General features: G+C 41.9%; 1 protein-coding gene across 1 annotated transcript in view; it reads right to left on the reverse strand.

Annotated features, from left to right (window-relative positions):
• Nucleotides 1-4,959: 4,959 nt before the first annotated feature.
• Nucleotides 4,960-13,316, reverse strand: part of pkn2 (protein kinase N2) — a 138,113-nt gene continuing 129,756 nt past the window's right edge. Inside the window, 8 exon segments of the mRNA XM_034182478.1 lie at nucleotides 4,960-6,229; nucleotides 6,231-6,281; nucleotides 6,284-6,337; nucleotides 6,425-6,505; nucleotides 6,579-6,686; nucleotides 6,771-6,800; nucleotides 6,803-6,915; nucleotides 11,254-11,330. Of these exon segments, the coding sequence (XP_034038369.1) occupies nucleotides 6,101-6,229; nucleotides 6,231-6,281; nucleotides 6,284-6,337; nucleotides 6,425-6,505; nucleotides 6,579-6,686; nucleotides 6,771-6,800; nucleotides 6,803-6,915; nucleotides 11,254-11,330 (643 nt within the window). The 3' untranslated portion in view covers nucleotides 4,960-6,100.

Consider the following 13,316-nt stretch of genomic DNA (forward strand, 5'->3'; position numbering starts at 1 on the left):
AATGGCTCGTATGAGCGAACCATGAAAACATCGAGCTGACGTTGGGAGGGACACGTAGTCAGGCAGGTGTGAATGATCCCGCTGCGACGGTTTTGTGCACAAAACACTGCGACCAGCTGGACCGTAACCACATCACACAGCTGCTATGAAGAAAAAAAAAACATGCCACCTATGGGATTCGAACGTGCAATTTACAAAAGTTCTGATTGCCAGCCAGAAACTTGACCACTGTGCTACTATCATTGTCCTAGAAAAGGTGTGGAAAAATGCCTGAAATCAACAAGGACATAAATGTATAAATAAAAAAAAAATTAAAACACACACAAACCCCCCCCACAGCATTTTATTGAATTCCTCTTATCGAGCTGGAAAGCCTGTTCTCACGTGCCAAAAGTTGATCGATTTCATGCAACACAGATGTGAAGCACAAGTGATTCACAGGAAAGCTAAATCTTCCAAGTATTTTCAGTTTCAACAGTAAATGTTTGTAAAGAAAAATACACACTGCTATTTTTCATCAACCTTTGCTTTCTGTAAAGTAATAAATTTGATACATTTTTCCTTCATGTTTTGATTTGGACTACAATGTGAAGTGTTCCTAATGCATTTTCATGTATGAAAATAAAGGCTATTATAAGGATCTTGAGCTTTATTCACATTCTAAACACTTATTTTGACACAACTGTACATCTAAAGAAGACTGAATAAGCAAAAGCAAAGTATTAAATACATACCCTGAGCGATGCATCCCGCTGAGTTTACTCTTCCTGTGTTTGCACACAGCAGCTATAATATTATTCCTGCTTTGGTGTCACAGTCTGGTCCTGTTCTGATCGGTCCCCTGCCTTCATTCCACATGCGTCATTTTGTAGCATCGGCAGTGATTCATTGATTATCACCTCGTTTCTGCTTAAAACTGCACTCCATCTATCGCAGTGACAGATGTCTGAAGCTTTTGTACAACAATCAGTTTCCAGTGACTAAACAACATTTAGAATCCAGTCTCAGAGTACCGTGACCCACCCAAAAATATATAACCATCCAGGGTGTTAGCGATAGCCAGATAGGGGTCAATGAAGGGTTACACAGAGGTCAAAATGTAAAAAGTCTCCAATTGTTGAAAATATTACATTATTTGTTCGATCATAATGATTCCAAAAAGTTCTATCTTTACACTAACTATTACGTCATGTTTTAGAGTAAAAATAGCAAAAATGGTGACAAAGGTCGGTTTCAGATTGTACAGGGATGAAAAAGTTGCTCCAATGTCAGTAAAAAAAAAAATTGGTCTCCAAAGTAAAGGTCAAACAAGGTTGACATCCATTTGGATTCCATGACATATGTTGCCCTGTAACATACTCAACAAAAATATAAACGCAACACTTTTGGTTTTGCTCCCATTTTGTATGAGATGAACTCAAAGATCTAAAACTTTTTCCACATACACAATATCACCATTTCCCTCAAATACTGTTCACAAACCAGACTAAATCTGTGATAGTGAGCACTTCTCCTTTGCTGAGATAATCCATCCCACCTCACAGGTGTGCCATATCAAGATGCTGATTAGACACCATGATTAGTGCACAGGTGTGCCTTAGACTGCCCACAATAAAAGGCCACTCTGAAAGGTGCAGTTTTTTCACACAGCACAATGCCACAGATGTCGCAAGATTTGAGGGAGCGTGCAATTGGCATGCTGACAGCAGGAATGTCAACCAGAGCTGTTGCTCGTGTATTGAATGTTCATGTCTCTACCATAAGCCGTCTGCAAAGGCGTTTCAGAGAATTTGGCAGTACATCCAACCAGCCTCACAACCGCAGACCACGTGTAACCACACCAGCCCAGGACCTCCACATCCAGCATGTTCACTTCCAAGATCGTCTGAGACCAGCCACTCGGACAGCTGCTGAAACAATCGGTTTTCATAACCAAAGAATTTCTGCACAAACTGTCAGAAATCGTCTCAGGGAAGCTCATCTGCATGCTCGTCGTCCTCATCGGGGTCTCGACCTGACTCCAGTTCGTCGTTGCAACCTCGCACAGCCATTGAAGAGGAGTGGACCAACATTCCACAGGCCACAATTGACAACCTGATCAACTGTATGCGAAGGAGATGTGTTGCACTGCATGAGGCAAATGGTGGTCACACCAGATACTGACTGGTATCCCCCCCCCCAATAAAACAAAACTGCACCTTTCAGAGTGGCCTTTTATTGTGGGCAGTCTAAGGCACACCTGTGCACTAATCATAGTGTCTAATCAGCATCTTGATATGGCACACCTGTGAGGTGGGATGGATTATCTCAGCAAAGGAGAAGTGCTCACTATCAGATTTAGACTGGTTTGTAAACAAAATTTGAGGGAAATGGTGATATTGTGTATGTAGAAAAAGTTTTAGATCTTTGAGTTCATCTCATACAAAATGGGAGCAAAACCAAAAGTGTTGCGTTTATATTTTTGTTGAGTATAACAGACAAATGGTGAAAACTATTTCTTTTAAAAATCCTATTAACCAATAATTTGTATCACTTCTTATTGGAGCATCTTTAACTTTTGATCCCTGTGAAACTGACCTTTGTCACCATTTTTACCCCATAACTCCAGAACATTCGTAGTCCAAACTATACTTTTTTTTAATCATTATGATTAAACAAATGCAGTATATTTTTCAATAGGATTGGAGCATTTTTTAAACTTTGACCTCTGTTTAATTATTCATTTGACCCCTACCTGGTTATAACTCCCACCTGTGATGACTATCATAACATTTTTGTGTAGGTCATGGTACACTGATGCTGGATTCTAAGTGCTCTTTAGTCCCCTTAGGTCAGCGGTGTCCAAACTATTCCAGAAAGGGCCGAGAGGGTGCAGGTTTTCTTTGCAGCCATTGATTGAACTCTCACCTACTCAAAGTGACGTCAATCAGTGAAATCACCTTCTGGAGTCAGTGGCTGCAAGGAAAACCTGCACCCTCTCTGCCCTTTCTGGAATAGTTCAGACACCACTGCCTTAGGTGGTACTGAAAACCTACTTGGCCTATGGACTATCTGGATCAGGGGCAAGTCATTGCCTCAAGTGTAGGAGTTCAAGTTATCTTGGGGTTTTGTTCACGAGTGAGATCCAGACAGATCGGTACTACATTTGAGGTCCTGCAGACACTGTACTGGATCATCACGGTGAATCTCAATTAATCAGTAGTTTTACAGTCCTGTTCTCACACGTTCATGAGTAATAAAAGAATAAGATTGCGAATACACACCATGGAATTTAGCTTCCTCCGTCAGGTACCTGGACTTACAGTCAGGGACAGGGTGAGAAGCTTGAACATCTGAGAGGGACTCCGAGAACACCCACTGTGCCTTCACATCAATAGGACCCTGTTGACATGGTGTGGGCATTTTGTGAGGCTGTGACATGATCCCCCAGGAAGTTAAAGGGCGCTAGCTCAGGACAGGAAGGTGTGGGCTGAGCTGCTCAATCTGCAGCCTGGATCTAGAGGAGTGGCAGAAAATGAATGAATCCTCTGCATCAACCACAGATATGGAAACCTGTGCAGCTCTGCTCCTCCTCTGTTGGACCAGTAAAGAAGATCCACGTAGCGCATTGCTGTCCTGTATGGCACTATTGCATCGTATCATTGCCTGGTGTAGGGGCAGTTTCACTATGATCACCCCTAATTTGTTAACCATTTAAAAATATTAATAAACACAAATTAAACTTTGACGGAAATAAATTAATACAGGAAGAACACATTCAATAATGAGATTGAGGGAAAGTTTTTTTTTTTTTTTAACCATTTTTAATAATCACTGAGTGGTGATGTCATGTTGTGTATGTGGACATTCTTTGGAATGCTGTAACTTCAAAACGTTACCCAATAACTCACTCGTCGATGTGCTGATGAATGTACATATCATTGAGGAGAGACTTCTATTATAACTAACAAATGTTGCTTATCAGGTTTTGCACTTTGTATTTTTAGCCACTCGGCCTGTAAAGTATTAGGATGTCATACAGTTCAAGAACATCATAGTGAAAAACTAAAATGTGAATGTTCTTTTAAAAACTGGGTATTTACAACACAACACTGATTTGAGTGGAGCAGGTAGCTCAGTGGATAATTGGCCTGCCAATAGGTAGACATAAGTTTGAATCCTGCTCATGCTCCGTGTGATCTTGGAAAAGGCACTTAAACGGCATTCTCTCAGTCCACCCAGCTGTAAATGAGTACCAGCCTCGGCTCTCGCCTGGGGAAGTAACCGGTGTCAGGCTGACATCCTGTTCAGATGGAGCTTCACTATGTGCAATCTGGAGGCAAGCACTGACTGGGCTTCACGGCCAAATATAGAACACCCGCACAGACTGTTCTGACAGACATCTGACATGTTACTGCTCAGAATGTAATGGCAGACTCCTCCACCTGTGGGCTGCAGACCTCCCTCAACCTTAAATTTGACACATCACTCGACAACCTGCCCAACTGTGAAGCTGCTGCCCAAACTCCTCTAGTACTTACAGAAAATAAGCTAATCATTTGTTTTAAAAGTGTGGTTCTACTTGATCAGCAAAACTGTGGCATTAATTCCAGCGATGCATTTAGCCGTTGATAGTGAGTACTTTCACCAACTCCCTTTTTCAGTCAGGGTCACCACAGGCAAATCCAATATGGAGAACAGGTACAGATTTCAAAGTAAGTGCAGCAATCGCTAGCCCCCCCACACTGTTTACATTCTGAAAGGGTCACATCACTGCTTCTCGGATCCTTCAGGTCAATCAGTTACAAATAAGCTGCTTCAATCGAAGATTCCTGATCAGCAGTTTCAGCTTTTTGTCCGCCCTCTCACTTTTTTTTTTTTTTTTTTAAACCATCTTCAGAGGAAAATCAACTAAAAAGCATGGAGGCAGCTGCAGCGATGAACAAGCTTTAAGGTGTCTGTTAGTAAGCTCTTAACACGTTAAGCATCATAAGTACAAATGTTTAATTGTGCATTCATGATAATCAAGACAGACTGAATTGTTTTTGGTTTTGTACAACAGGTGAACAACAGGCGACAGTATTTGTGTACCATCTATAAAGATCTGTTCTCATTACATGGAGCCATTTAACCAATCAGAGAGCATAATTATCACAAAATACAATCCATTTTTAGGGATAAAACTGATAAAATTAGTGCTTTCAGCTTGACTGTATGATGCCCTGCCCCCATAGCAACTCAGGTGTTTGGAGTCCACATTTGCGTCCAGTTGTGGGTTCATACATCCACGTTCAGCGCGAGCTGCAGTTTGTGACAGGATGGTCAACTTTTGGTTGTGTAGCTCCGAGAGTTTCTTTCACTGAAGAGTGAAAAATGGAGGTGGAACTTTGAGGAACTACACAACTGATTCTGTCAGAGAAAGTCCAGATTTTTTTTTTTTTTGGGGGGGGATCCGAAGAACCACTAGAGGGTGTGAGAGCTGTTTGACATTCTCTTCACCTGACATTTTAATCTCATTTCAGCACCCTCCCATAATACTTTTAAGTTGGAGTAAAAAAAAATATCCTCAACACTGGATGGATGTTTTTTTAATATTATGAGCAGGAAGCGGTTGGTGTAGAGACCACAGCAGAGAGTTCAAACAAAAGTGTTGAGCTGGATTTAAGGAGGAAAAGCGAAGGCTTGGATGGCAAAGTCAGGACGCAGTAGTGGTCGTGGAGACTTTCACTGTATTCCAACACGCTTCAACCACCTGAAAAATGACTGAAACTTTCAGACACTGTGAAGGAAACGGAAAAACCTGTTTCACTTGTTAGACCAGCAGCATCCTGAAGCTGTAGGAGGAGTCTGAAAAACTAACAAAGAAACTGTACAGATTAAAAAATAAAGACACTGACATGATTGTGACTCATCACCTTTGAGTTCATAAGAAAAACATTCTCAGTGGTCAGACAAAGAATCCTCCTCCTTCACTCACTTTCCTCCAACAAAAGTTTCATTTTCTAAAAAAAAAAAAGTTCTTCATGTTGATAAAAATCAGAGGATTGTGTACTTTCTTCTCAATGGCACAGGCAGGGGGCGCCACATTCACCCTCAGAGGAAAGTTTTGTTGGAACCAGTGTCACTGCTGTGTGCACGCGTGCACGTGAGCTAACACCAATCTAGCAACGTAATCAAAGTCAGAGAACATATTCTGCTCCTCAGAGCTCAGCATTCGGGGTTCCCTGGGCGGGGTCAGGATGGGCGCCTGCTGAGGTAAATTCGTCATCAAAGGTGCTGACATCATTGGCAACCCTGAATGGTCCGGCACAAACGGCGGCTTCACCTTCTTGGCCAAAAGTTTGTTCCAATCCGTGTTCTGCAGAGAGCCAAGCGGTTTAACACCCAAGTTATTATTATTATGTCATTTTTAAGTGTCGGTATCGACTGTCTTTGTGTTTCTTACCCTGAAGAAAAGATGCTTCTTCACCTCTTCTGCATCCCTTTCTCCCGCCCCCAGACGGCGCTCTGGGCTCCTCCTCAGAAGCTGAGCAAAGAAAAAATAAACAGTGAAACAGTTTGCAGATGTTGTAATAGCAGGAGATCACAGGTCAACTCACCCTCCTCATGATGGAGATGGCTTCTGTCGACAGGAATCGTGGGTAGCGGACCTCGTCATTGACGATGCTATCAAACACCTCCTCCTCATCGTCGCCGGGGAAAGGAGACTGAAAGGGGCGTGTCCAACGTGAAAACGCTTCTCTAACACTGTTCTGCAGCTTTCAAGAGCACGAGTAAAAATGTGCACTCACCTCTCCAACCAGCATCTCAAAAGATGAGCACGCCCCAGACCCCACCAGTCCACGGCACGCGTGTACGACGTTTCAGTCAGAACCTCAGGAGCCAAAAACTCAGGCGTGCCGCAGAATGTACTAGTCCTGTCCCGGAAGCCCATTCCTGAAAAGCAAACCAGGCAACCCACATCAACCCGCCCAGCAGTGCTTTGGACAGCATGGCCTTCTACCATGCTGATTTTACAGCAGTAGTGCAAATCAAAGAGACTGTGGGCTTTCCAACTTTCCATAAAGTGCAACTTTTGTACCGTATGCCTTATTTTGAGGAAAAAAAAAAGGGAGGGGGTACCATTGGATTCCTTGGATCAAGTCAGGTTCATGCACCTTATGAGATCAATTCTACTTCAGCAGACTGTAGAAATGAGCCACATCATTCTAAGTGCTGATCTCAAGCCTGAGTAAATTAGTAAGATTCCATCATGCAGATCAGCTGACATAAAATTTGCCAGACCAAACATTTGGACCACAAATTGAATTTCTGTACCGGTTCAGTCAATGCCTGGGTTAATGATGACAGCTACCTGTGCTGTTGTACAACAGGGAGCCCGTGGAAAATGGGCTATTGCTGCATAAAGAGGTGAACGTGTCCAAAGGCAACAGGAGAAGAGGAAAGTTAGAAGAGTGGAAATGAGTCAGGACTTTGAATGTTGGCAGTATTACTGGTAAAGGGAGAGAGGTGACTGACAGGATGGACATGAGCAGGGTTCTAGCTAGAACCATTTTCGTACTGGGTAAATTACATGATTGCAACTCGTGGTCAGGGGTCCGGGGGGGCCCCCGGCGGGGGTCAAGGGGGCAGAGCCCCCTGAAGATATAGGGTTTTATACCTCTAAAACATTATTGGCAAGCCCTATTTTAACTAATTTTGAGTGGTTTTAGATGCATTGAAAGAAATAATAATAGACAAAAAAAAATTACATTTATGTTGTAATATTTGTAATACCAAAGTTCTTTTTAAATGTTTCTGTCAAAAGCTAGTTAATAAAATAAATGTTTAAAAGGTTAAAACACATTAATATTTGATGGGCATATAGCAGGGCTATTCAACTGGCACCCACGGGCCAGAACCGGCCCTTTAATAAGTTGGACCGGCCTGCGGCACATTACCCATAAATAATAATAAATACACCATCAAAAGCCGCTACAAAGCGCATTCATCAATTTTCGGCATTTACGACACTTGTGGCGCTTTGCAGCATGTTGAGTCCTTTACAGCACGTCAGCACTGTTTCCAAACAGACCCACATCACGTGAAGGCATTGGCGGGCACTCGAACAGTTGGTGGCGGTAATGTACCATCTTGTTTTGCAAACCGCCAGTAAACCTCGAACGAAGAAGAAGACGACAACAGGGCGCATTCAAAGGAGAAGAGACGTAAAGTTGACGACAAAAATAGAAGATTTAAAAATGACTGGCCTGGTAAATATGTGCACGTAGAAAATACCGAAGGCAATCCTATGTGGAGCTCCCTCGATGGCAGGAAGGATCAAAGGACTGTCTGCACGACTGTCTGCTGTTGCACCAAAACTACAGTCTGTCCACTTTCTCGTTCACCAGAGTGTCCTCTGCTCTCAGCTTAGTGGTGAGTTGAAAAGTACCATGGACTCTGTGATTGTTGCAGTGAACTTTATCAGAACAACATCCAGTCTTCAGCACAGGTTGTTTCGCAGACTACTTGCTGATATGTCAGCTGAACACTATGACCTACTTTTACACGTCAGGTGGTCTGTGAGCTGAGGGAGGAAATTATCACCCTTCTATGTGAATGCAAGCACAAGAAGGCTGAAACATTTCTGACAAAAATGCAGCATGTAGAAATTTGTCTCAGAAATGTGCTTTTTAAGTGATATCATGCATCATTTGAATGGTCTTAATCTGAGTCTTCAGGGGAGGATAAACAGTGGCTGATGTGGTTGAAAAACTGACTGCTTTTATTAAAAAAAACTTTACATTTTCACATGTGATCTTAATGACAGGCTGCTGCACTTTCCCACACTCAGTGACTTCATTAGTATATACTTTTGATGTCCTGTTATGTAAAAAGGGAAAAAGAAATGCAGTAGCATTTGTCTCAATTGTACATCCGAGTAATAGTACAGGTCACAAGAATGTCTGGCCCACAGATCATAGTATTCTGACAAATTTGGCCCCCGGAAAAATATAGTTGAATAGCCCTGGCATATAGCATTTGCTCTCTTCTTTAAAAATGACACACTGTACTGGTGGCATTAATTCCAGCCGTTTGAGTGGGACAGCATTTTTAAAAAAATAATATAACCTCTAATTGTCTTATTTGAACAAGAGCTGAACCTGGACCGATTTGATTGCCAGTTTTTCACTCTCTCTGATTCACTGAGACTCCTCCCCCACTCCTCCTCCCCTTTCGCTCTCTCTCCTCTGCCCCCCTCCCCCTCGCTCTCACCGTCTCTGAGCTTTTTGGAAACAGGGAGCCTTTAAACTGTAAAATAAACCGTAAACCTCTGAGTGTATCAGCATCTGCCAACCCATAAGCAACTCTGGATTATGAAACATTTTTATGGAGGATTTTATTTCCTTTAAGTCAGAGCATATAGAGACGCTCTATCCGCTCTGATCTGCCTTCAGCGTTCTGCGGCTTCACAGAGCGCTGAAAGCAGCTGACTGCTGTTCTCTCTGCTGTTGTGGCTTAGATACAAAGAAAAATTAGAAATATATTTCTTATTTCTTTAATTATTTGGTTGAAATTGCAAAATAAAACAAAAGTACAACTCTATAAGCTTGAAATCCGATTGAATTGGTACATTTTTCAGCAACATTTTAGTTAATTTTTTGGAAAATCTGTGCTGGACGAGACAGCCAATTTGAACCTCAGAGCTGGGCGGAAACTTGCAGTACTGGGTGGTACCACCTGGCGCCGCCCACCGTAGCTAGAACCCTGGACATGAGACAAGTAGTTGTACTGTGTATACAAGAGCGAGACAGAGAGAGAGAGAGAGAGAGCTGGAGAGAGAGAGAGAGATGTGGAAAGCGTAAATCAGGAAGAAGTGAGGACAGCTATGAAGAGGAAGAGTGGAAAGGCAGTTGGTCCAGATGACATTCCAGTAGAGGCAAGAAAATATTTAAGAAAGATGGCAGTGGAGGAGAAGTCTGATGGCTCCCATTTTTTAAGAACAAAGATGATGTGCAGAGCTGCAGTAACTACAGAGAGAAAGTTTATCAGCCAGAGTATGTTGCGGGAAAGAACAGTGGAAGCTATCTTTGAAAAGAAGTGAAGTTATGCAAGAAGCAATATGGTTTTATGCCAAACAAAAGAGCACAACACATGCAATATTTCTCTAAGAGTGGATGGAGAATTCTAGAGATTGCCAGAAGGATTGCCAGAAGGACCCTGTATGACAGGGTTCCAAGAGAAGGGTGTGGTGTGTTGTAAGAGGAAGTTTGAGTGGCAGAGAAGTATGTGAGGATGGTCCAGGATATGTGCAAAAACTGAAAGTAGCGAGATGTGCAATAGGGATAGCAGATATATTCAAGGTGGCGGTGGGATTACACCAAGGATCAGCTGTGAGCCCTCTAGTGGTTGCAATGGTGACGGACAGGTTGACAGACAAGATCAGACAGGGGTCTGCATGGAGTATGATGTTTGCAGATGGCACTGTGATCTGCAGTGAGAGTAGAGAGCAGTCTGAGGCTTCTCTGAAGAGATTAGCAATACACTTGGAGAGAAGGGGAATGAAAAATCAGGAGTAAGACTGAGTATTATAGGTATGAATGAGAGGCAACCCAGCGGAATAGTACAGTTGCAAGGAGTAGAGGTAGGGAATGATTTAGATTATTGTACGTACATGGGGTCAACTATCCAAAGGAGGTGAAGCAGGGAGTGTAGGCAGGGTGGAGTGGGTGAAGAAAGCTGGCAATATAGAGCACATATCCTTCTGTCAATTTGAGACATAGGGAGAAAGATGCTGAGGATGGAGCAGCCAGGCAGGGAAGAGAAGAGGTAGGCCAAAGAGGAGGTTTTATGGATGTGCTGAGGAAGACATGCAGGTGTGTTGTTGGCTCAATGCCTGAACTATTGGGTCATTTCTCCATACGATGGGCCATTCTCAGACATCAATGGGCCGATGAACGTAGAATTAAAGTTAAATAAAGAAGCCAAGATTTGTTATGGTTTTGAACATTGCTCTTGTTTCACTGGTTGCCTCGATGCTGCATGAGCGCCTCCCACACACAGAGCAGGGCTAACCCCGCCTCCTGCAGAAAGCATGAGACTGAGGGACAGAAGCACCATGGCCCTCTGAAACATTGACTTATGTAAACAAACATGCATATAACAGGTGATATAACAAGGTTAGCTAAATGATCATGTTCATCTCTATATATTGAACCATAAGTCAATATAGTAATTAAGTCATTATAGTAATTAAGTTATTGCGACAGGCCTAGTCCTGGTCTCCATTTTTACCTTCTTTGCACAGCCCAAAGTCAGCGATCTTCACATAGCCCTCAGTGTCCAGCAGCAGATTATCCAGCTTCAAATCTCTGGCAAAACAACAACAAAATGTTTATTTCCTTTGAGTAAAACAGATAGCTTTAAACCAGCAGGCTGAATTCAGCAGGTCTTAATTCCAGTCCTGGTTCTTTTTCACCCTGTTAGAAAGGAAAATAAACAGGGACAGAGGAGTCACATCTGGATCAGCTGTTAAACTGATGACTCTTCTAACTAAATGATAATAATAATAAATATTCATATTGATATGAAAGTGTACAAAATAGTACATAAAAAAAAAGAAATCAGTGATGAAAGTGAGGTCTGGAAAAAACAAGGATGGGACATAGCATTCCTTCGCAACAAGTGCAGCAAAACATGTGACGTATTCATCCGCTGCCTTAAAGTCTGCACAAGAAGCTTCACCTCCTTCTTCTCTCCACTTTCCTTTTTGCTCCGGTGGCGTCTCGAAGCACGACTCGTAACTCAGATTTCCGCTCGTATTCCAAACAAAAATATGGACAGAGTGACGGCTCGTATTTAAAAAAAATCCGTATGTTGAGTCGCTTATATGTTGAGGTTCCACTGTACTGTGCTTCTGTGGCTTGTATCTGTTTATGCCACAAGTCAAAACTTTACTGAAATCTTTGTATTCAAATCGCTCATCTTTTACAACAGAATATTTCCTCTGCGACAGACATGAATACAAGATTTGATAAAATATTTGACCATGAATGCCCAGATAAAACCCTTCTGGCTGGAGTTTCATGAAGCTTTAATTAATGTATTTGATGTTAATAACTTACCATTACAATTTTCTACCATATTCATGGAAACAATGATTTTTTTTTTTTATAGATTTGTAAACAAATAGTTTTTTGCAATTTTGATAACAGCAGCCAAGAAGGCAACTACAAGACGCTGACTCCTTCCGGACCCCCCCAACAATGTCTGAGTGGACAAATACAGTAAATGAGATTTATGTAATGGAATCAATTACATATGCAATTCGGCTCAAAAAGGGAATTTTTGTTAAGTTGTGGAGAAAGTGGGTCAGATACGAACAGACTTTGTGGAGGTCACTCGTATAGAAATTATTACAGTCAAACTCTCAATCCCTTTTTGTTTTGTGGTAGACTACTTTTTTCAGGACTTACTGTACACATTGTTTATCTATCCCTATCTGTTCAGCTTTATTGTTATAAAAAGTTGTTCTTCTCCACTTTTGTAATAAAGAATTATAATATATATATTGACCATATTCTTTGTGAGAGAAGTGTGTAAATAAGAACAGAAGAATTAGAATATCTGTCAGTCACTCTATTTTACAACAATTTACAGGACATCATCTAAGATAGCAAACACTTATTAATCTTACATATTATCTTTAATCATTACAGAAAATGACTGTTTTATATCTGATATAAAACAGACATAGATGACATGCTTCATGTTCATTTATAATGTAACTGTTCAACTTTATGCCAGGTAAAGTTAGTATGGTACAGCATATACTGCTGTTGGTGTGATTTAATTTTGGTTGAACCAAAAGCAGTACAGGGAAGTTCCTCTACAGGACAGGTGTCATAGAAGAGGAACATCTGAGACAGTAAAATAGCAGTTGAGGTTTAGGTACACTGATCTTGGTCTGTGTGCGAGCTGCAGAACAGACATGAACAGAAAGCGTGTGCGCTAGTTGTTTTTAATAACTGGTTTTTTTTTATTACAACGACTAACGCTGTTTATCTTTATTTAACACTGAAGAACAGAACAAGAGTAAGTCTGGTAAAACTGCACGCAGCGGTAAGGGTGATGGCCGTCTGTTAGCTGATGCTACTAGCCACAACCAAGCTAATAAGACGCCTCCACCATCAGCTGAAGAGGAAGACGAGCTTCCACTTATTTGGCAGACATTGTCAACCAAACTTCTGCAGTCTTAATGAGCGCTGCGACGCGTTCTAGCAGAGTTTTCAGAACTTTCTGTCCGCCTGGCAAGCTCTCACCAGGAGGCTGTCCACCACTGAAAAATCAGACAGTGG

The sequence above is a fragment of the Thalassophryne amazonica genome, chromosome 12 (genome assembly GCF_902500255.1).
Source record: "Thalassophryne amazonica chromosome 12, fThaAma1.1, whole genome shotgun sequence".
Lineage (NCBI taxonomy): Eukaryota > Metazoa > Chordata > Actinopteri > Batrachoidiformes > Batrachoididae > Thalassophryne > Thalassophryne amazonica.